We start from the raw sequence: 24550 nt of genomic DNA, 5'->3' as shown, positions 1-24550 counted from the left end.
GATTTTATATGTATGTATTTACATGTGCATTGATTTATAATGTTGGAAGCCATCCCGAGGCTTATGCGAATGGGACGGCATACAAAAATGCTAAATAAATAAAATAAACAAATCCCCAGAAAGGAGAAGGTGGGACACGTTGGAGGCTGCGATACACTAAGGGCATAAAGGGCTGGAAAAAGGCCCTTTGCCCCACCAGGCGTGGACCAACCGCCCCCAGAGATGCCTCCAGGCCAGGCCTCAGCACCCCATATTCCTGGTGTTGACCATCAGGGCCACCGGCTGGGGCAGCTTCCGTGCACCATCCTGCTCAGATTGGTGGCTGCCACTACAGTGACAAATGTCACAGGGACATTCGCCCACGGTGGCTTCTTATTGTAAACAAATGGGGCCATTTCATGGGGAGGAAGGAGGTCTCGCGAACCTGGGGTTGTTCTGTGGGCCAAAGTAAGAAGAGGCAGCTGAAGAAGGAAGGCAAATTGAGCTGTTCCCCCATGTGCATTTTTATGCAAGTGAAAGTTTCAAAATGTGAAGTGCAAATACAACAACAAGACCTGTGGGGACACGGGGCTCAAAGAGAGTCAAATTAGATATAACGCTTCAGCTGCTGGGAAACCGTGGGAGCGGGGACTGTCCGTCCGTTCGAAATCGCCTTCCTCCGCCCAGCTGTTTTTCAACCCTTAAGTGAAAACAGAGAAGAAACTTGCATATATTACCAGCTAGCTAGCTAGCTAGTGATCCAGTGCAAATTTAAGATCAAGCTGACTTTTGAACATGTTTTGCTTGACAGAGTTGTCCAGTTCAGACCCTGGAATCTCCAGCAAGGCATAGAAAAAGTCCCTGCTGCAAATCTTGGATCTTAGTGCTAGAGGGGTCCAAAATCTAATTTTGTGCAGGATGGATCAAAGGTCTAAGTGGGTATAGAGTTGCTTTGTCTGTGAACCATCAAACTAAAAGATGCAGTTCCTAGATTCCTGTACAATTGACCAATAACCCAGAAAAGCCAGTGGGAGAAAAAAATGCGTTTGTTTTCTTCAACAAGCCAGAGAAATTGCAATCCGATTTCTCCAACAAGCCAGAGAAATAACAGTTGGTTTTCTCTGGCATACTGGTGAAATAACACAATGTTTTCTTCAGCATGTCAGAGGAATAGTTGCTTTTCTCTGACATGCCAGGAAAATAATGGTTTCTGTTCTCTGATAAACCAGAGAAATCTCAGTTTGTTCTTGGGTTATTTCTTTGGCTTGTTTCTCCCTAGTTCACATGTCACAACAATCTTGCTTCCAGTGGGAACAACTGGGCAGAATCCACCAGCCTCTGGCAATGAATCCACACAAGTACCCATAAACCATTTTTAAAAACCCAGGTTTAGTTGTTGCGACATGTGAACCAGTTCACGAACTGACCATAGTTTCGACAATGCTCATCTGGAAATGCTGACCCTAGTTCCCCCCGTCCCTCATGCTGAGGAAGCTAAATAAAATCCGAGAAGTAAATCATTGTGCTACATTTGCACAATCCAGAGAGACTGCAGAGGGAAATCTGGTTTATTTCCTCCCTGCAGCATTTGGGTGAGCTGGTCCCCCAGTCTTGGGTTTGTAATTACCTGTGAGCCCAGGTGTCACAATGCCCTTGCTGCTTCTGTGGGCCGCCAGGTGGTCCTTGTCAGTGAGCAATCTCTGCTTGGACATTTTTAACACACAAACCCTTTTCGGGTGGGGAAAGGAAACAGCATTTCAGTTTGCAGACATGTTCCAACTCTGACCTTCAGGTCGCTGCGGTTAAACAGTCCAATTTCAGAGGCCAATTGGAGGAGGAGGCTTCTGGATTGGAATTTATTAAGAAATCTTACGCTTTTCTCACGCTCTTGACTTGCAGGGAGGTGATGGAAAATGTGATTGTTTCCATTTGAACAGCGACTAAATTGAGGCGAACCGAGCTTGCACGATAGCATCTGGAGCAAGGGGTTCTCCGTGCTGCACACACAAATGCACCTCATGCAGTCCTCAAAATTGCCACCTGCTCTGCACAACAGAGAGGACTAGCCTCTTGAGGGATTTGGTCACCCGTAAGCCAGGATAAAAATACCTGGGGCCAGCTCAGCTCTCTGTTGGCTGGCACACGCCTGTCTGCCTGTGGATGCAGCAGGGGCAGCTGCTGACCACCCAGAAGGGTTGGCCTACACCCCCCTGGTGATGGGTTATGCTGGCTAGGGATGATGGGAGTTGTGGGTCAACACTTGCCCTCCATTGTTGGAGGGCTTATGGATGTGTCTGTTCTGCTGCTCTAACAATTGGAGGCAGCAAGATTCTGGAGCTCATGGTGGGAATTCATTCTTTTCCTGGTACTTTTTGTTAGGAGGGTTGAGATGGGGCAGAGAAGGAGAGAGGGACGTGTGTGTGATTGTGTGCAGGGTGACTGGGGCCGTGGTTGCCTGTCCAGTGGTGTGGTGGAAGGGGAACCCTGGGGAGCCCCACTGTGGGGCTATTCTCAGAGTAGGAGCAACTGCTTCAGCAGCATCCACTGACTTGCCTCTTGCTTTGCTGAGTACATGCGGGGATAATGAGGCTTTCAAGTGCATGCGGGGATAATGAGGCTTTCAAGTCTGCCCTCTGTCCAGGACAGATTTGCATAGAGGAAGCCAGAGAAGAAGGACAAGCATTAGACAGAAGCAAGATATTGGGTTCATTGGCTCTTATTCCCAAGTAACTGTGCCTGGAGTTGCACACAACCCTATAAACTTAAGAGGTAGATTGTTTGTATGACTGTGTTTTATAATGCCCTTTTGACTGGAGAGAGGGCGGAATTCTTTGTTTTGGCTTTAAACAGGAGATAACAAAGATGCAAATTTCCTTGGTGGGCTGTGATCAGAGGTTCCTGCATTCTAAAATTATAATGATGCATAATAATATATTAATAGAATAGTAATCTATTCATGTAACACATATATTAATGAAATGATCCTCAGAGGGGATCTTTTGGTGACATACAGGTATGTGAGGGGATGTCCCATGGAGGTGGGTAGAGACCTGTTCTCCCCTGCAGAGGAAGGCAGGACGCCCTCCAAGGGAACAAAGCTCAGGGAGCCAAGGTTCAGTTTGGATGCCAGGAAGCACTTCCTGACAGTCAGGACCCCGAGGGTGTGCAATGGGCTTCCCCAGGAGGTCGCTGAGGCCCCATCAGTGAGGGTGTTCAAGGAGAGGCTGGACATCCACATGGTGGGCATGTCGTGAGTGGAGCCGGCTGGAGCTGGGGGTCAGACTAGATGGCCTGGGAGACCCCTTCTGACTCACTCTGTTTCTATGTTTCTATGAAATAACATATTATTTTATCAGTAATAATAATGAACTGTCTAGGCACCTTGACCTGCATGCTAAAAGGATGAGATAAAAGTATCCTAAATTGACACACCTCACACAACTTTTTGCAGGAAATGGACTCTTTTCCTTATGGGTTAAATTGTAGGACTTTTCTTTGCCATAGATTAATCACAGTTTGAGAGGCAACCAGGAGCTTTCCAGACTCCAAAATGGCTATCCCTACAAGAAGAATTAGTTTGCGATCCTAGGCAGGTCTCAACCGGGCAAATATACTGCACATCCACGCTTATCTGTTTTAGGGCTTTTTTCTTTCTAAACGTGCACCAACTCGCACCTTTAATTTCTCAAAGTGGGTGAAAGGTGTAAATATTGCCAGGAAGTTAAAAATAGCAAAGATGCAAACAGTTTGTTTTCGCTGAGAGAGGCTTTGAGGGCAAGTGTTCTTTTCCACTGAAGTGGCCACAAGTCTAACTAACGCTAGCGCAGAGACGGCCCCAGGGCTGGCTTGCCGGCCCAAGGGCTCCCGAGCCAACGAGCGCTCACTCCTGTTCGCTATGCTCATCTTGCTGGCAGGAAACCACTAACTGAAGACAACTGACAGAGGCGAGATGCCGTATTAGAGCGTTAGTGGAGAAGCGTGGCTGGTGCCGATTGCCGCTTCTGAGCTAGGACGGCTTCTGCGCGCTGGACTGACCTTGGACCTCTCAGGGGCTTTATGGGATATTCATGGGATTCGTCCTGAGCCTCTCCCAGCCAAGACCAAGGTGAGAAGCGGAGCTTAATGTGCGGCGTTTATTCACCCACCCCGCCTAGGATCGCCCCAGAGAAGGGCGCATGGGCCCACGGCACTGGGGGGGCTGCTTGCTTAGGCATGGGTTTGGTCCGCTGTAGCATCCCTCAGTGGCCAGGTCTACATCCTTTTCTTCGCCATTTGCCACCTGTGAAATGGGAATACTTGAACCAGCCTTTTGGGAGAGATGCACTGGATCCTGTGCAGTTTCACCATTACCATGTTTTGAGACTCTGACCTGCATCACAGGATAATGCTATTTTGATGCTCTCTCTCTCTCTCTCTCTCTCTCTCTCTCTCACGCAGCAGGTTTGCTTATTCATTTGCCTTTGTTAATTCTTTTTGCTCCAGTATTTTTTATGCCCCTGATATCTGTGGGAATGGAAAAATGGAAGATTCTCACCCCACTGCCCCCATTCCTGCTTAAATGGTTCACTTTATGGAGATATTTGTGGTGACTTTGTACCCGGTTTTGTTTGTTGGAGAGATCTCCTAAGGAATGTCTGAGATCTGGCATTTGACAGGTGTTCTTCCTTTTAGGTGATGCATAATTTGTACCTTGTGCTTGGAAAGGGACTGTTACTCCAGGATGAAGGATGTAACATTTGCAAATGTGAGAAACAATGCACTTTTAAGATACTTTTGCTAAAAATGATTAGAATGCTAATTAGTGCTGTTCGAAAGCTAATTATGGATTTTATTTGGGGGTGATTGATTTTTCCCCCTGCAGGGTAACTGCTAAAACACATCGCATCCTGCTCTTGGTGTGACAATGGGATTGTCTGGTACACTGGATTAAAGTTAGAATGGCTTTGAGCAATGGGCTTGCTTTCAGACTGACTGCTGTCTTAACTCCTCTGCCTCATGTGTCTTGGCATATCCCTGTTCATGGTTTCATAAGATATGTTGTACTTTATTCATAAGAGATTGCTCACCTTGTATGATGGATGGCCTATTGAAAAGAACTGAACAGAGAAGCTTAATTTGATTTAAGGCCAGGGATAGATTTAGTCCACCCCTGAGAGGATGTTGCATTTGTCTGGCATTCCCTCCGGTAGTTGTGTGAATAGAGGACTGTTCACCATGACTGGCTTCAGACAACATAAACCCATACTCAGGAGTTGTATACGGCTTAAAAATGGTAGGTATTAAAATGTCAGTTATTGTGTTGTCTGAACCCAGCTGAGATCACAAGTCATGTTAGTTAACCACATACAAACCACAGTTCTCAACCGAAGAACACACCAAGAGTGCTCATCTTGGGCTGTTTGTGCTCAACGAGCCATGGCTTGTTAGCATGACCGGGTTCAGACAACACGAGAATCCAAGTTTTAGTAACAACTCATGTCTCCAGGACAACCCACATTCCACCCATTGTTGCTGTGATGTACCATCAAGTCAGCTCCAACTTTTGGTGACCCTGTGCATGAAAATTCTCCAGAATGTCCTGCCCATGACAGTCCAGCTCCATTTTTGTAAACTCAGCTCTGTGGATTCCTGCATGGAGTCTGTCCGTCCGTCCATCCATCCATCTCTTGTTTGGTCTTTCTTTTCTTCTTCAGCCTTCAACTTTCCTTAGCATGATGGCCTTCTCTGGGACTTCTTCTCTAGCCAGGTTGGAGTCAGTGCAGTGCAGGGCCACAAGGTTGGTGGCCGGTTTGCAGGGGAAGCCGTATGAGGCGAGACTGAGGGAACTGGGTCTCTTCAGCCTGGAGAAGAGGAGACTCAGAGGGGATCTGTTGGCGACATACAGGTGCGTGAGGGGATGCCACCAGAGGTGGGTAGAGACCTGTCCTCCCCTGCAGAGGAAGGCAGGATGCGCTCCAACGGAGCCAAGCTCAGGTAGCCAAGTTTCCATTTGGACGCCAGGAAGCACTTCCTGACAGTCAGGACCCCGAGGGTGTGGAATGGGCTTCCCTGGGAGGTGATTGAGGCCCCATCGGTGCGGGTGTTCAAGGACAGGCTGGACATGCACATGGTGGGCATGTCGTGAGTGGAGCTGGCTGGTGCCGGAGGTCAGACTAGATGGCCTGGGAGGCCCCTTCTGACTCACTCTGTTTCTATGCTTCTATGTTTCATACGATATGGCTCAACCCATACTCAGCCGTTAAGTGTGGGTTGTTATGTTGGGTGTGCTCAGTCAGTGCATAATTATTCTTGGGGAGAAGACTCCGGTGGCCCATTCTGGCCTCCAGACAGTCCCCTAAACCTACATCCAGATGTTCACAGGTTCAGGGAAGGTGGAGATGCCCGGGACACAATCCCAGGGCACAATGCTTCTCTCTCTTCAACACGTTTCTCCTCCAAGCAGCGGGGACATGAACTGTGCATTATCCAGTTGCATGTCACAAATCACACGATACGCATGCGGGAACAGCTAGAGCCTTCCTTTGCTGGCAAGATCAGGACCCGTATGTAGCACCAAACTGCCGCTCAGGACACATGACTTCTACTGAATTAATCCACTGTACTCCTTAGGCACAAACTGACTGAAGAGCAAAAGCGGGGAAAGCACTGCTGCCTTTCCAAGCTGCGGGGAAGAGATGGGACAGATGCTTTTCACGTTTCCTTACCACCTTCTGATACCTCTCTCCCTCTCTCTCTAAGTTTTATCAAGTCCCAAATTTAAGAATGTAAGAAAAGCCATGCTGGATCAGACGCAGGGTCCATCCACTTCAGGACTCCATGCATGCGCACGGCGGCAAACCAGCTGCCACAGGATCCCTCCAGCAGGATGGGCGCGAGACCTCCCCCTGCCCAGCTCCCCAGCAGCAGGCCGGCCATTTCTGCTAGAGCAGGTAGCCCAGAGCCAGCAGGGCCAGGAGCCACTGATCGCCTCCTCCCTCCTGAATCTGCGCAGTTCCCTTTTAAAGCCGTCCCAGTGGGTGGGCATCCCCACTTCCCACGGTCGCAAATTTCACACGGTCACAAATTTCACAGTTTTACTATAGGCTGTGTGAAGGAGAAGCATATGGAAAAGGAGCCCTGCCTGTTCTCCCAACTGTCTGCTTCACGGGATGACCCTGTGGCTGAATGCTCTGGGAGAGGGAGAAAAATATCTCCCCCTCGACTTTCTCCACATCGCGCATGATCTTAAACACCTCTGTCATGCCTCCTCTGACTCTCCCTTTTCTAAGCTGAACAGCCCCATTTGTTGCAGCCACTCGTAGAATCAGAGAATAGCAGAGCTGGAAGGGGCCATGAAGGCCATCAAGTCCAACCCCCTGCTGCTGCAGGACACCACGTTACACCGTCCCACTCAAGTGGCTGCCCAGTTTCACCTTGAATGCCTCCAGTGTGGGAGAGCCCCCCACCTCTCCGGGCAGCTGGTCCCACTGTCACATTGCTCTGACAGTGAGGAAGCTTTTCCTGATGTCCAGCCTGAATCTGGGTTGTCACAGCTTGACTTGATTATTCCCTGTCCTGCACTCTGGCATCAGCAAGAAGAGGTCTTGCCCTTCCTCTTAGGGACAGCCTCTGAGGTCCTTATAGAGGGACATCATGTCCCCCCTCAGCCTTCTCTTCTCAAGGCTGAACATGCCCAGTTCTCTCAGTCTCTCCTCACAGGGCAGTGTTTCCAGACCCTGATCATTTTGGTTGCCCTCTGCTGGACCCTTTCTAATTTGGCTACATCTTTCACAGGGGAGCTGCTCCAGCCCTCAGATCGATTTTGGTGCTCTGAATGCCTCCTGAATGTAATTGCTTGGAAGGGGAGGTGTCCTTCCCAGGAAAAGTCCTGGGCCTCTGTGCTATCCAAATTGGGAAAGAGAGGGCAGCTCCCTAAACCTTAAAGGTTCTGCCACAGAGGGTGCTCCCTGGAGCCGGGGGTCAGACTAAATGGCCCGGGAGACCCCTTCTGACTCGCTCTGTTTCTATGTCTGCTCCCACCTATCAAAACAAATCTGGAGAAGATTGTGAACAGAGCACACCAGCCAGACTGTGACTTTTGGAGCTCACGGCCATCTATTTTTTTCAGAATACTCTGAAAAAGTTGGCCCTGTGCAAAGAGCGAAGGAGGAATACTTTACTCTTAAAAAATATTGGGTGATCAAATAAAGGTGCATCTGGGCATCCTTGTGGGAGCACCTCCCAGCCCCAAATCTGGATGGGGGAAACTGTCTTTTGCAAGTGCTTTGCGTTTAGAAAGTTATTTGTTTAGGAGGCTGATAAAGGATGCTCTGCAGCTCAGGGAACGTCTGGATGCTCCCACAGTGTCCCTGGAATACTGCAGGAGGAAGAGGAGGGGAAAGGGGACACACACACCACCCCTGCTGTGTCCAATTGCCTGTCAGGCACAGGGAATCTTAACCACAACATGTGCTTGAAATTTCCAAGCCATGTGACCCCTCCTGTGGTTCTATAAAGGAAAATAAACAGAAAAAACCCTATTCGAACCACAGGAAATGCAGCTGAATTTCTTCGTGTGCAGCACCGCACAATTTTACGTCAGCATTTCTCTTTGGTACTGCTTTGTTCACTAGTGGCCACTCCAAGGTCCTCCACCGAGGACTGCTTCTCAGAAGTCGCCATGGGTGGATTTCCCCGGAGGTTGTTCTGCTGCCTGTTTGAAGATCTGAGTTGCGAAGGGGGCTTGGGTGCTGCAGCTTCTTGCTACGTGCGAACCCGGCAAGGAAGGGCAGGTTGTTGGGGTGGTAGCCAAGCTATGTAGGGTTGCAGCTGGCTTGTTAGTCACTCCAGGCAGCCCCCCATCCCAGGTTTGCATGTGATGAGGAACTCAGGTGTGCGTATGTCTGGGACAATGCCAGGTTCTTGTACTTACCTGTGGAGCTAAGTATGGGAAGCATGTGCTTTATTTGTCGGGGAAATTCAGGAAGAGCTGCTAAATTCTTTCTCTACATATTGGATTCCCTTCTGTCAGTATACCTGGGCTGCTCTCATCAGGTAGCATCAACGGATGTGCAGAGTTCCTTTTCAATGAACTTTTCTACCCAGGACTGTCCATCACTGTTTGCAGAAGTGGGAGATGGCACTGTGATCATAACAGAATCCTGCCATTTCATGGGCAGGAAAATACCTTTCCTTTCCCTTTCAGAAATAATATACCAGTTCCCCATTCTGAAGGCTTCACAAAGGTGCTCTTAAAACATAGAAGCAAAACTGGAGGGTCCCAAACTCAGCTGAAGAACGTGGAAAAACTGTGCGAAAGGATTCAAGGCTGAACAATGGATGCCTCGTGAAGAAAAGCTCAGCCAAGACTGCATGTGTGTAAGGGGCCGTTTGGTTGCTTGCCCACTTGTGCAGGAGGCCCACGGAGTTCAGCAAGAAGCCTGGGTCTCACTGTCAGCCCGGGAACATCCAAAACCTTCAGGTGGTCAGCGAAGAGGTTGCTGGCAAAGAGGACTGCAGCCAAGGAATTCTTCGCAGACCGAGACTCGGACAAGGAGCAGTGAAGGAAGTAGAGGAAAGCAAGTGGAAAGACTGTTTTCTGGACAGCCACACTGTTGTATGGGTATGAAAGTGGACCGTGAAGGAAGTTGACAGGACATAAAGGGATGCCTTCGAAACACGGTGCTGGAGGAGAGCTTTGCCAATACCCGGGACAAAGACAAACAAGCAGGCCCTAGGTCAACTCAAGCCGGAGTTTTCCCCAGAAGCAAAAATAGCAAAACTCAGGCCAGCGTACTTTGGGCATCTCATGAGCAGGCGAGACTCTCTGGAGAAGACGGCCATGCCAGGGATTGTCACAGGCAGAAGGAAAAAGGAAGACCAAGGAAGGGAGGGATGGGGGAGGCGTCCTGAAGGGAGTGGGGGAAACACTGCCCCACACAGCGACCTGTTGAAATGAGTCTACGGAGACGCGTGCGGTCTGAATGAAGATGGCAATGCTTTCCCCTCCAGGGTGCAAGGCATACATAGTGTGAAGAGTGACTCAGAGCCGTGCGTCTGTCTATTTTCAGGGTGGGCTTTTAAGTTTTAATTGAGTGTTCTAAGTCAGTTCCGGGAAGGCAATGCGTGTGCCAGGGATGTTTTGGTTCCCCTGTAAGAATTCCCCACTGAAAATCCTGCTGCACTGCCAGCCAAGCCATGAGACCAGAAATTAGTCCATGTGAGGGGGAAATTGTGTGTGTGTGTGTGTGTGTGTGTGTGTGTGTGTGTGTGTGAGAGAGAGAGAGAGAGAGAGAGAGAGAGAGAGAGAGAGAGAGAGAGAATTGGTGCCTATTTTTCAGGAACAAAAATAACCCCTGCTTGCTTGAGGGGTGCAGTTGCCCCTTTGGGAAAGCCTCGTTAGCGTGTTTTGGTTTTGCTTTGCTGTGAACTGCAGAATGGTCCTTCTTGGTGAGCCACTCCTCCTCCGTGGGTCTTTAGAAGCTACCTTTCTAGAAGCAGGGAGCTGGTGCATGGTCTTCCATATTAATGCCATCGCATCCACGAGTGCTGAATGCAGGAGTGTTGCTCTGCAGGCCCGTGAGGGCCCTTGTTGCCCGTTCAAGGTGAAGCCACCCCTGTGACCGCTTGCAGCGATGTCCTGCCCCCAGGGAATCGCTTCCTGTCCCGCACACAGCCAGCCACGGCGAAGAGTGCAGCCAGACTCAGAAGGAGCCAGGAATGCTGCACAGAGGAGAAGGCGCTCCCAGCCAGTCCAAAGGCCCCGTGGCTTCAGCCCTGTTCTGCTACACTGTTGGGTGGCTGGCCAATGTGTGCACCAAAGCACAAAAGGCATTTTGGGAAGGGGGGGGCTGCAATATTTATGGAAGATCCATTCCTTTATCTGGGTTACTCTTTTGGAATGCATGGGTTAGTCACGGCTGGGCCCATCCCAGGAACAAAGAACATGAAACATCAGAAGGGCACTGCTGAATCCGGCCAGGGGTCCATCACAAGATCAGGGAAGGCCAACAAGGCGGCAGCCCTTTGCCCAATACAAGACTCGGCATCCACACGTCCTTCTCACCCGGCTGACCAGCTGCATCTTGAATGCCTCCAAGGCGGGAGAGCCCAGCACCTCCCCAGGTCAGGGATTCCACGGTCGTATTGCTCAAACAGTCAGGACATTTTTCCTGATATTCAGCTGGAATCTGGCTTCCTGTACCTTGAGCCCATTATTCCATCTCTTGCACTCTGGGATGGCTGAGAAGAGGTCCTGGACTTCCTCTTTGTGACAGCCTTTCAGGTGCTTGTGCAGCGCTCTCCGATCTCCCCGAGGCGTCTCCTCTCCAGGCTAAACATGCCTGGTCTTCCAGTCTCTCCTCACAGGGCTTTGCCTCCAGTCCCCGGATCCTCCTTGCCGCCCTCCTTGGGACCCTCTCCAGCGTGGCTGCATCTTTCTCCAACTGTGGTGCCCAGAACGGGACGCAGCGCTCCAGATGAGGCCCCACCAGTGCTGAGCAAAGGGGAACTCACACCCCACAGGATTTGGAAGTGATCCTTCTGTTAACGCAGCCTAAAGCAGCATTTGCCCTTTCTGCGGCCACATCACATTCTTGACTCCTACTCAGCCTGTGACCTACAATAATTCCACTTGCAGTCCTGTTAGGCCACCTGTTTCCCATCTTGTAACGATGCATTTGGTTCTCTTCTCCGAGGTGCTGAACTCGGCCTTTGTGCCTGTTCAGTTTCATTATGTGGCTTTCAGTCCAGCCCTCTGGTCTATCAAGATTGCTTGGGATGTTTTTCCTGTCTTCCAGAGTATCAGCTTCACCCCCCAGTTTTCTGTCATTTGCAGATGTGATACACATTCCTTGTACTTCCTCATCCAATTCATTAATGAAAATCCACTCCAGCCTGCCTTTCCCACAGTGGCTCCATGGGAAACACACAAGCAGGATGGGGATACAACAGGCCCCCCTGCCCATGCTCCCCAGCAACTGGGGTACGCAAGTCATACCGCCTCTTACGCTGGAGGTGGCACGGGGACATCAATGGATTGTGATTCCAGGAACTGAATTCCCCTTCAAAGTGGGTCTTAAACTAGACTGGAAAAGTCAGAGGTGAGATGAGGAGGGAAATCCCAAGAAGAGCAGAGCCCTCCCCTCTGAAAAGAAACAGCCCCGTGAAGTCTAGGCCTTCAGTGGCTGGGGAACGGTGCATGTCTAAAGCAGGGCAGTGGGGGAGCATTTGCAGACAATAGTGCTGGGGCTGCCTTCAGAACAGGAGCAATCGACCGGAGTTGAACCAGGCGAGGCCCCTGAACCTAGCCACTCATGTCGAGCATCTCCTCCAGGTGCCTCCTCTGAGTGAGGCTCAGAAGGCGGCAGCAAGAAACAGGGCCTTCTCGTGGTGTCCCCCAAATCTGGAACAACCTCCCAGCAAGACCTGCCAGGCACTGACGTTCTCTGTCTCACAGCACGTTAAGACCGTCTTCTCCCACATGGTTGGCAGCATAGGGTTAGGTCTGTAAGAGTCTCCAGATTTTCTCGTTGTTTAAAATGGATGCTGCATGTGTGTTCTGTTAATACGTTTGCATACAGATTGTACACCACATATAATGCTGTGTTTTTAAGGTTTTTAATCTCGGCAAAGCATGCAGAGAGCTTTGACTATTGGGTGGCAAAGGGGTGCAAGAAAAGAAGTGAGAAATAAATCACCTTCCTTATTCATGGAGGAGAATGTGGTGCTACGACAACTTCTGTGCGACACTATTATCCTCTTCCGAGGAAAGGAGGAGGGAAATAAGCACAGGCATTGTTCCACGTGCAGGCAAACAGCTTAAAGAAGATCAATTTTTTGCAACAGTTTGCACATCTGGTCCAAAGCAAACAGTTGCGACCCTGTTGTTAGTGTTGAGTGTGTTTTTCCAGTGGAAACTGTGCCTGTACATTTAATGCTGTTTGCTGTGAAGGCACAATTTGCAGCCATGGTGTGAGAACGAAACTGTGCGATGCTATCAATGCTCTGTTTGCCAGTGTGGCAACGTGGCCGGTGTGCTGGACGGGGACGTGGACGATCTGGACCCCTGAAGCTCGCTGGGTGAGTCGTAAGTGTAAGAGACTTACAGGATCGGTTCTGAGGATAAAAATGCAGAGGAGAGGAGAGGCGAAGCTGCTTGGATTCTTTGCAAGAAGAGAAAAGAAAAGAAGAGAGCCAGTGTGGTGTCGTGGTTAAGAGCTGGGACTGGGACTCAGATGACCTGGGTTCGAGTCCCCGCTCAGCCATGGAGCCAGCTGGGTGACTTTGGGCCAGTCACAGACTCTCAGCCCGGCCTACCTCACAGGGTTGTTGTTGTGGGGATAAGATGGAGGTGGAGCTGTAAGCTGCCTTGAGCCCTTTGTAGGAAAAAGGCAGGCTATAAATAATAAAAAAAAAAGGTGGAACAGCAGCAGATTATTCACTTCGCGCTCCCATATTTACTGCTGCGCTCCAGGGCGCGCAGGAAAACCCTTCTTCACAGCTCATTTTTTATTCTGGAACTTCCGAGCTCCTACGATGCGGGGGCAGGCAACTTTTTAATGTTTAATATTTTTGCCATCACCAAACCACTGTGACTGAGCAGTAAGCAGCCAGTTTTCTCTTTAGAAGGGCTTCCCCCTGCAACGGACACCACGCTGTTGGATTTTGGTGGTCCTGACCCACACGGGGCCCTGTGCCTTCTCTAGAGTAAAAAATTTAGAAAAGTCATTATTGTTGAGCCCGGCAGTTTTGTTGTTCTGGCCTTTAAGCCGCCGGTGTGGGAGACGGGCTAGCTAGGGTCTGTCACCCTCCAAGGCACTGGTGGAACGGCACATCTTCAGATCTCCTGATGTGGAGCTGAGGTCGTGTTTGAGGTCTGGAGGTGAATTTCCAGCAGGTTGGGGTTTTTTGTTTTTTTTTTAGCTCTTGTGGCTCTGCTACTGAAGACCTGTGCAAAGTGGTGCATGATGACAATTTCGCTAGTGCTGTAGAGGCTGTTACTCTAAAGAAAGAAGCTGGTTCCAATCTCAGGCAGGAAGAAGCCAAATGCGGATTGTGAAAATTGTTCCTGAATGAGTAAACAGAATTTTCTCCACACATTCCTCCCCCGCACTCTGTTCTTTGGTTGCTTAGCTGGAAAAAGAATGGAAAGTAGGAAGCCACGCCGTTACCTTTGTAATAAACAGGCACCCTGATTAAAATCTTCACATCAGCCTTGAGCATTAAAGGGTTCCAAGTTTAATGCGTGGAGATGCATTAAAGGGTTCCAAGTTTTCCACCTCTGTATTAGAAGATGAGAAAACTCCAGTACCATTTGGTTCTGAAGGGTAGCTAGTCCACATGAAGGCATCAAGAATATATGGGGCTGGATCCAAACATAAGCATACTAAGAGCAGATCCGCTGAGATCACTGGAATGGAACTCTTGTCCAGTGATTTCAGTGGGTCTACTCTAAGCCGGATCCAATCTGGATCAAATGTGTTCCGTCCTGTGGGTTTGGGATGGAGACTGCCTTGGTCACCCTGTGAGATGACCTTTGCCGGGAGAGAGACAAGGGAGCGCAACCCCGGTGATCGCCCTGGACCTCTCAGTGGCCTTTGATACCCATCAGCCCTGGCATCCTTCTGGGATGGCTGGCTGGGTTGGGAGTAGAGGGCACCAGTCTTCGGTGGCCCTGCTCCCACTGGGCTGGCCAGTTCCAGTCGGTGGTGCTGGGAGACGGTCACTCTGCACCATGGCCCTTGATGTTCTCCCCCATGCTTTTTAGCACCCACATGAAACCGCTGGGGGAGGTCATCCGGAGGGGTGGGCTAAGGTGTCATCCATACGCTCATGACACCCAGCTCTACCTCGCCTTTCCATCTGACCCAGGTGAGGCGGTGGCTGTCCTGGACCTGTGTTTGAACTCAATTAATTAATTAATTAATTAATTAATTTTATTTATTAGAACATTTCTATGCCGCCCCTTGCCGAAGCCTCGGGGCGGCTCACAACACAATAAAATACAATAAAATACAAAAATAACAATATAAAATTAAAATTAACGATATAAAATAAATAAAAAATATAAAAGATGTAAAAGAAGTTATAAAAGAAAAGAAAATTATGGGCTGGATGAGGGCCAATACACTGGACCTGAATCCAGGCGAGATAGAGGCGCTGTTGGTGGGCGCTCCCATGTTCCAACCAGGAAACTTCCAGCCCACCCTGGATGGGGTTGCACTTCCCCTAACGGTGAGGGTCGCAGCTTAGGGGCGCTCCCGAGCTCTTCCCGGTCTCCCAGGTGGACTCAGTGGCCAAGATCTGCTTCCTGCAGCTTCTGCTGATCTTCCAGCCGCATTCCCACTTGGATGAGCAGGGCCTTGCCGTGGGGATTCATGCGCTGGTAACCTCTTGCCCGGACTACTGTGATGTGCCCCATGTGGGACTTCCTTTAAAAGCAGTCTGGACAGTACAATCACTTCGGAACAGGGCTGCGTGGCTGCCGACAAGGAGCAGCCAGTGAGAACGCACGATATCAGCTGCAGGTCCAGACCAGGTCCAATTCCAGGTGTTTGTCTCTGATATATTAAGCCCTAAATGGCTTGGGACCAGGTACCTGAGGGATTGCCTCTTTCCATATATTCCTTCCCACCCACTTAGATCCTTCTCTGAAGTCCTCCTCCAAATAGCCCCTCCCCATAAGATCAAGGGGGAAAGAGCCGGGGGGGGGGGCATGTTTGGCATTGGTGCCCAGAGCTTGGAGGTTGCCCCCTGGGACACGGAAACATAGAAACAGAGCGAGTCAGAAGGGGCTTCCCAGGCCATCTAGTCTGACCTGCAGCTGATGTCGTGTGTCCTGGGACATGGAAACATAGGAACAGAGCGAGTCAGAAGGGGTCTCCCGGGCCATCTAGTCTGACCCCTGGCTCCAGCCGGCTCCGCTCACGACATGCCCACCATGTGCACGTCCAGCCATATGACCATGTCGATTCTCCTTTCCTTGAGATGCCAGGTAAAACCATTTTTGTTCAAACACGCTTTCAGTTAATTTCATTTATAAGCTACATTGTCTTTATTTAATGATGGCTGCTGATTTTATGGGCTGCGTTTTGTCATGCTGCGTGTGGTTTTGCATTTTTTATAACCCGCCAATTGCATTGTTTGCATCTGTTTTATCGATTGTATTTATTTGCTGTTTTCAGCATTTGTAAGCTGCCTAGAGATCTTCAGGTTATGGGGTAGCACAGAAGTGGACTGAAACAAACGGATAGTAGTTGTGTAGGACTTAATTCATTCATCAGCTGAGCTCGATGGGGAATATCTATTGTAGAGTGTTGCATACGTTATGCCTTCCATAACATTTCTATTAAAAAGGGTTCAGTGTTACGTTTGCAACATCAAATCGGAGTTCTTCTGGCACTGTTTGTGGCTGGGGAACTCTTTAGCAGGCGATGCACCTAAGTTTGCTAAGTTTATTTAGTAAAGCTCATATTTCTCAGATACATTTGCAAACACTCAGCTCTTGTAATGGAAATTTTGTCACCTGGCAACGTTAGCCATCACCCGTTCAAAAAAAAACAGCTTGTCCTGACAAAATGAGGCTATCCCTGTTTTTTAAGAATCGACAGCTTGACTTGAATGAAATTCTTATCAAATCCAGCTAGTTACGCAATACAAGGTGTGAGGTGGCTGTTCTTGGAAATATATTGAAGTAAAAGTCTAACAAAGGGGCTGAGTCAAAGGTAACGGAATCAGTTGTGTTGCTGCCATTTTAAATGATTATACTTTGAGGCCAATTTTGATATTATGCATACTTTCAGGCAAGAGATCATATCTTGCTATACTTTTCCGAAATTCTCAAATATTATTGCCGTAACAGAACCACAGACTTAATTAGCTAATTGTTTCTTCCTGTAAGCTGCACTCCGTTATCAAGGCTTTACAAGATGGTCTGTTTATTTGCATAATTAGTTGAACTAGAAGAAAAGTAAACATACAGGTAATGGAAAATCTTTGTGAGGTGACAGAATTAATTTATAGCATTGCTTGCTGGCTATCAAGGTAATTCATTAACGGAGAGAAAAGTAGGAAAGCCATGAGGCAAGTACAGCAACTCACTAATGTTAATTTAACTTTTAATTGAGGCTTTAGCATTTCGTTGAGATTACAATATTAGCTAATTTATGGCTAGCACATGCTTGGCGTTGTAGGATAAGGTTTTTGGTCCAAACACCCCCAGGATCACAGCAGTCCAATGTATGTAAACCTCTGACCTCGGAGAGTTATGTGCATCCAATGGCCAGAGCAAGACATGGAGGAAGTGCTCATCAAGAACTGGGAAAGGAAGGGGAGGAGGCAGGGGTCCTCTGGATCTGAATTGCCCCCTGGAGAAACCCCAACCTGCTCCCAGACCCCCCCCCCCACCTGCCTCTCTTCTCCATGGCACATTTGTACTCTCAGAGATTTATTATTTATTTAAAACTTTTCTATACCATCCCATGCTAAGATGTCTTGGATGATTTGCAATGAATTAATTCTAAAAATAGAAATAAAAATAACAGTTGCCACCATCAGGCTTTTATTCTAGAGAGCTTCGTGTTTCTTTCCAGAGAGCATCCATCTATTTCATCCAGTAAGAAAGCCGAGAAGTAAATGGCTTTATTACTTCGACCCTGGCTGGCCCCAGCAAGGATTCAAGCAGCCGTGTTTGTTATCAGCTGAATTTCCAGACCCATCTTCAAAGGCAGCCCCATAAAGAGCCGGTGTGGGATCCAGAAAAGGGCACAAACAGTGTTCTTGGTCATTGTGACCCTATTCAGTACATCCACCGGTCCAAAGCTGGTATCCCAACCTACTTTGACTCTGAGGTGACTGGAATTGGGCAGCCAACGCATATTAATGCAATGAAGATTTCCCTTGTTCAATTAGCGCAATCTTTATTTTTGCTTTGAAGAGCTGGGTTATCTTCTTATCGTTTTCAGGAAAGCATGACTGCTATGGTCTTCTGCCGGCCTCATGCAAAACAGGGGCTGATTCATCCGGTAGTGCTGCTCCTTTATCAAACACGATGGCTTTTCATTTTCTGCACCATCAGCAATAACCACATCTCAGCATCCCGTAGTTGATGTGTGAGCGGACACATTTCAACACAGCTTGCACAGCACTGTGGGAAATTCATGGCGAGTTAGTGTGTTGCAGAGAAACAACCCCAAAACACCAAGAGTTGTGAGTCACTTTGAAGCTCTCCATATTTACTGTACAATCCAATGTGTGCTTCTCCACAGCAAGACCCCCTGGGTCCAATGGGGCTTACTTCCGGGTAATATAAACAGGATTGTGGCCTTGCTGTGGTATATTTATTGTTATGTTAGTTGTGAAGTCATGTCCGACCCATTGTGACCCCATGGACAACACTCCTCCAGGCCTTCCTGTCCTCCACCATCTCCCGGAGTCCACCCAAGCCCACTCCCACTGCCCCAGAGACCCCATCCAGCCACCTCATCCTCTGCCGTCCCCTTCTCCTTTTGCCATCAATCGTTCCCAGCATCAGGCTCTTCTCCAGGGAGTCCTTCCTTCTCATGAGGTGGCCAAAGTATTTGAGTTTCATCTTCAGGATCTGGCCTTCCAAAGAGCAGTCAGGGTTGATCTTCTCTAGGACTGACCGGTTTGATCGCCTTGCGGTCCAAGGGACTTGCAGGAGTCTCCTCCAGCACCACAATTCAAGGGCCTCAATCCTTCGGCGCTCAGCCTTCCTTATGGTCCAGCTTTCACAGCCATACATTGCAACTGGGAAAACCAGAGCCTTGACTATACGCACTTTTGCCGGCAGGGTGATGTCTCTGCTTTTTAGTATGCTGTCTAGATTTGCCATAGCTTTCCTCCCCAGGAGCAAGCGTCTTTTAATTTCTTGGCTGCAGTCCCAGTCTGCAGTGATCTTGGAGCCCAGGAAAATAAAATCTGCGGTATATTTAGTCCAGTCCAAAATCTACCGTTGGAGAATACCCTTCTTGCTCAACCAACACGTTGCACCAAAATGCTCAGTAATTTTGGACCTGGGGTGTATCTCAGAAAGAGGAAGCCATTGATGGGGTTCCCTTCCATGCATTTTATCTCAAGCTGCCCATATGAGTGTCCCCCTTATTACAACTTGTGCTAGTGAGTTCAGTTCGCAGGCCAGGATTCGAGGACCCCGATCAAGACACCTTTCGTGGGCCTCTCGCCCTTGTCCTCCCCGCTTCTTGTTCCTTCTCCACTTCCTCTTCCTCTTCCTTGGCAGGGAGTGAGTAACGGGAGTCAGACGCTGCTGCCATTTCCCCATCCTTTCTCAGGTCCAGAGTGGGAGGCAGGTTAGCAAGGTGGTGGAGAGGAGGAAGGCGAGCGGCAAGTCCATGGAGGGCCCTTGCAGGTGCCCCACCATGCCAGCTATTGGCGCCAGCCCTGAGCGAGCTCCGTAGCATAACCACCCCCTTCGAGAAGGTCTTCCTTTGGCTTTCCTCAATTATTATTTATTAAATTTATTAAAACATTTTTATGCCGCCCCATTCACCGAAGCCTCGGGGCGGCTCACATCATTAAGTTAAAATAATTATAATATAAATTAAAAATATAAATATTAAATTAAAATACAACAATACAGTATACAATAAGCTGCCCTGGCCAGATAAAACCAATAATGTTAACAGTGGCCTCTATTCAGCATCGGTGGATGACCCCTCGGTTCATTCTGATATTACAAGAGAGGAGGAAAAGCCTCTATTTGCTTTCTCTCCATTTGACTGCTGACAGCTTCAGTTTCATCGTTGACATCTGCCCAAAACTGAGATGTAAAAAGACTAACACACTCGCAGCTTGCGATGGAATATCGTGTTAAATCTGAATGGCAAAATCTGGCATTTTAGACGCTTTCCCTTGAACTGAAAAAGCACACAGAGGAACGATAACCATCGCAGAGCAACAGACGTTCATTTTAAATGCGTGGTTCATTTTCACATTGGTGTAAAAGATGTTTGCTCAACATTTTAATACATTTTTATCAAATGAAGCATTTCAGTGGTTCCTGTTGCAGGGTTTATTTATTCTGTTTTGGGAATGCATCCTGCTCCTCCGCAATGTTGCTCTGGTAGAGCAGTGTCCAAACAAATGACATGCTGCAGGAGGGAGCTGCGTGTGTCTGTCCTCTTGTCATCGCCATAGTGCCGAGCACATGAACATGCATGCTAAGGGGCACTACAGGTGTGCGCTATGTGATTACTTCATGTTTACAATGCATTAGCTAATTTTAATAAATGTAACTGTATCTGTGTTCGAAGCCAGCAGTACCATCTTCAGTCACTCGGTGGAGACAACCGTAACAGCACATAGCTTTGGCACTGATGTTGTTTGCTGCTTGGGTGGGGTAGTCCAAGGGACAGATTTATACAGCTGCCCCTCCCCTCTGCCCTGGGAGACCCCCCCTCCCTTAGAGGAAAGGTAAGGGGAAACTCCTCTCCCAGGAGTTTCTTCTCCCAGAAGAATCCCTCTGATTGACTTCCTGAGTCACTCAGCCTGGCTCCTAATCTTTAACCAGACAGGCCAGAAGCCAACTGGAATAACAGTGTCTCGCAACTTCCCACAAAGTAGCCCAAGAGCTGCAACTTCAAGAGGAAGTTGTTTGACAGCTTTGGGACCGCCACCAGAAAGGCCCTGCTCTTAGAATTTATCCCTCTTCTACAGTCGCTTGGGTTGCCCAGCAGAGAGGGAGCATTCCAGACATGGCATTTGGGTGTAAGCAGAAGGCATCTCTTTTTACTTGTTGCAACATCAGCAAGTGATTGCCCGGACACAACCTTGCTTGTGTTTCCTTCAGTGCAGGATGGGACTATGCGGAAGCAAAACCAAGCCCTTCCAAAGGGAGAAGTACAATTCCATCTATCGGCGGAAACCTCAAGGGCCTCCGAAAAGCAAGCATTCTGAGCTGCCGTCACTGGTAAGGCTTCATCTCCAAACCTGGGCATGCTCTGCGCTGAATCATTATAAAGCTGGGGTCGAAGGACTGAAATTCTTCATCCTCCGGATGAACCGATTCCTGCAGCCTGGTCCGTACGTTCAGGGGACGGACACTCAGCCAGGCCCCGACAAGCATTTCCCATTCCCCCAGTCCATCCCATTGACTCCTGTCCCATAAATTACGGAAAACGGGATCAAAGGAGACTGCCGCACTCTAAGCCAGACCATTGGTCCAGCTAGGCCTGGACTGTCAGGGGTCAGTAGCATCCAGGGGAGGAGAAGGGCAAAGCTCACCAGAATCCGTCCCTCTCACATTCATGGACCTCCTCTCTTGTTCAGCCTGGTCTTGCAAAGCAGGCTGACGCACTGGAAAGTCCGTGAACACACGTGTCACGAAAGTCGCACCATCAGGACCTTCTTCTGCACTGGGTCCACAGTTCCAAGCCCTGGTGTGGGAGAGGGATCCTTTGCACAGCACACAAGACTCAATTCCTGTTGAACGCCCCACAAATGTGGGGCGCACTTCCCAGGGACTTGAACTCGGGACCATGCCAAAGCAGAGCGGGGTCCAGGGAGCTGAGCCCAGGGACTCCGTCAAATTCCCAACCCCATATCCCTACTCCAGGGTTTCAGGAAGGTTCTTCCTCCACCTACCTGGGGATACTGGGTGTTGCATCAGAGACCTCTGCACGTCAAGCAAGGGTTCTTCCTTGCTGGTCTTGGTTGGTCCTTCATGTCCAGAAGATGTGGAGATGGACATCCTCGGAGGGCTTTCAGAAGTGGTGGAACACCTTCATGAGGATGAGCGGATCCACAGCTGCTCGCCTTGAAGGCTCTGTGCCCCTCTTGCCAGCCCTTATTCAGACTCCAAAGATCGCCAAGCCCCCAAGAACACAAGGGGAGCCCCGCTGGAGCAGGCTGGAGTGCCGCCAGACCCTCCCACCCATGCTCCCCAGTCACAAGCTTGTTGGAGGCAGTTCATAGCCATCTAGCCATCTTTGAGCCACAAATAACATAGAAACATAGAGACACAGAACCTAGAAACTGAGCAAGTCAGAAGGGGCCTCCCAGGCCATCTAGTCTGACCTCTGGCACCAGCCAGCTCTGCTCACGACATGCCCACCATGTGCATGTCCAGCCTGTCCTTGAACACTCCCACCGATGGGGCCTCAACCACCTCTCGTGGAAGCCCATTCCACACCCTGGGGGTCCCAACTGTCAGGAAGTGCTTCCTGGCATCCAAATTGAACCTTGGCTCCCTGAGCTTTGCTCCGTTGGAGCGTGTCCTGCCTTCCTCTGCAGGGGAGAACAGGTCTCTACCCAGCTCCGTGTGATGCCCCCTCACATACCTGTGTGTCTCCAACAGATCCCCTCGGAGTCTCCTCCTCTCAAGGCTGAAGAGACCCAGCTCCCTCAGCCTCTCCCCATGCAGCTTCCCCTGCAAACCACCCCATCCTAGTGGCCCTTCGCTGCACCGATTCCATCCTTGATAAACTTCTCCTCCAGGAACTTGTTCGTTCATCCCTGCACCTTGTGGAAGTGAATTCTATTGTGCTGAGCTGAGGAAGTCCTGAAGAACCTAACTCATAAGTAGAGGACTTGTTTGTTCGTTTATTTAAAGTTTTTATATGCCGTCCCAACACTAAAAGTCTCTCGACGGCTTACAAAACGACGAAACAGAGTCTCTGGACAACTTGACTGCTGCTGCACCACCTTGCCCATGTTCCCCTGCACCTGGTGCACAAACTTCCTCTGATACTGGATGTTGCAAGCTGTGCTTCTCTCTCCCGGTAGTAACAAACTCACTGGGGCTTCTTTGCCAAAGGTCTTCGTTTTGCCCACAAGCCTCTGACCATACACAAAGCGGAACGATGAGCCCTTTTTGACATTCTTCACCCAATGCTTTCCTTACGAGTCCTTCCACACCTGTCCCTGTGGAAAGGAACATCCCTGTGCACCTCCCTCGGAGACCTCAATTGGGCCACCCCACAAATGCAACGGTGGACTATCAAGTCGCAGTTCCCCATCCAACTCCCCATCTCTAAATCCCCCCCCCCCCCGAATGTTGCTGCTCTTCCTCTTTCCCACAAGTGGGTTGCCTGGGCCTCTCGGCTGCCCCTGAGCAAATCTCCCCATAGCGGGCATAGTGGGTACCCAGAGCCTTGGGCTGCAGTTGGGTCCATTTCAACAGCCACCTCATTAGCAGAGTCCGAGCTGCCAGCCCTGCCAGAACCACCCACCTCCCCTGCACACCCCTCATCCTGATCTCTCAGACCCTCCAAAATGGGTTGCCTCTCATGCCACCCTGAGAACGCGCATGTGCAAAACTGGAGCTTGAGGACTAGTAGCCTGCATCTCCAAGAATTAGTGCATCCCTAAATGGGCCTGTCCAGTAATGGGGCAGGAGGCCTCCCCAGGATCCCTTAAAGGTCTGGTTTGAGCGTCACAGGAGGAAGGCGAGATCTCAGTGCCTTGAGTCAAGAGCACGGAAGCCCCAGTATTCCAGATTCTGTAGGACAATCACCTGCACTGGCTGGGCCTGTTGTGAGTTCAAGTCCAAAAAATATCTGGCCAGAGAGTGCCTCCCTCCTGCTTTTCCTTATCAGATACACGTCAGCCCTTCCGTCTGTTCAACATGAGTACCAAGGACACATTCTCTGCATAATGCAGGCATCGCTTCTGCGAATCAAGGAAATCAAACCATCCAGGGCATGCTGAATGGCGTTCCTGCAACACCACTTGGCAAAGGAATGCTGTGCATCATGGGCCTTGGTGGTGGGGTGGGCGTTGTCTGGTGCAGTAAAGCCATGCTTGGCTTCTGTTCTTTTTTATTTCTCCCAAAGGGCAAGCAGCAAAAACTCTGCGCTTCTGCTGACCGGCTTTTGAGCGATGGTAAGAGAAGGGCTAAAGCCATGCCCATCTTTCTTAAATTCGTATCCTCCCTTCTAATTATTGTTCTAATCAGTGCATGTATGTACACAGTTTGGCAAGTTTCAGGGTGAAGCCTCCTGTTAAATACTCTCGGGTCCTTCCAAAGGGAGAAAGTGTTTTTCTAAGGATGCATGTTTAGACAGAAAAGTGGGACATTCTGGGAAGAGGAAGACTATTTTTTGAGGAAGATGGGATTAAGATTGCATTCTGAAACAATTAATACTGAGTATGGCAAAGTCAAAATGCAACAGGAAACAGGTGGGTGTTTGATAAACTGGATAGAAACTGCGATTGCTCCCATCGGCCTGAGATCCCTGGAGCGCAGGAAGCCACAGCACCCTCCGCTCGCCGAGGTCTGGGCTTGCAAAGTGAATGGCTTCCCTTTCCTGGCCTGACTTCTCACATAAATCAGAAAGGAGAAGAAGCCAGAGTCTGTCCTCCTGACAAAACGAAAGATTGTTCCTGGAACATGTGACCTTGAACTGAAAAGCAGGAGGGTTGTTAGTGGGTTTCTCTGAAAAGGCCAGACAGATTTTAAACTCTCTCTCTCACACACACACAGAGCTGTCTATATTTAGAAAGTGTCTTGCTCCGCATGCATTCATTAACTAGCAACTGTTCAGGCTATGAAGTCACTTTCCCCCTTCGTAAGTGGAGGGGTTTACATAGTTGTGTGGACATCCAGCCCTTGGCT

General features: G+C 49.4%; 1 protein-coding gene across 1 annotated transcript in view; it reads left to right on the top strand.

The window, feature by feature from the left end:
- The first annotated feature begins 4000 nt into the window (after positions 1–4000).
- The window catches only part of BLK (BLK proto-oncogene, Src family tyrosine kinase), a 38568-nt gene continuing 18018 nt past the window's right edge, over positions 4001–24550 (top strand). Inside the window, exons 1-4 of the mRNA XM_044450292.1 lie at positions 4001–4084; positions 20786–20864; positions 22973–22989; positions 23769–23817. Coding sequence (XP_044306227.1) covers positions 20792–20864; positions 22973–22989; positions 23769–23817 — 139 coding nt within the window. The 5' untranslated portion in view covers positions 4001–4084; positions 20786–20791. The remainder of the gene's footprint in view (positions 4085–20785; positions 20865–22972; positions 22990–23768; positions 23818–24550) is intronic.

The sequence above is a fragment of the Varanus komodoensis genome, unplaced genomic scaffold (assembly GCF_004798865.1).
Source record: "Varanus komodoensis strain SLA01 unplaced genomic scaffold, ASM479886v1 scaffold64, whole genome shotgun sequence".
Taxonomy (NCBI): Eukaryota; Metazoa; Chordata; class Lepidosauria; order Squamata; family Varanidae; genus Varanus; species Varanus komodoensis.
This window is presented reverse-complemented; position numbering and strand designations above follow the sequence as displayed.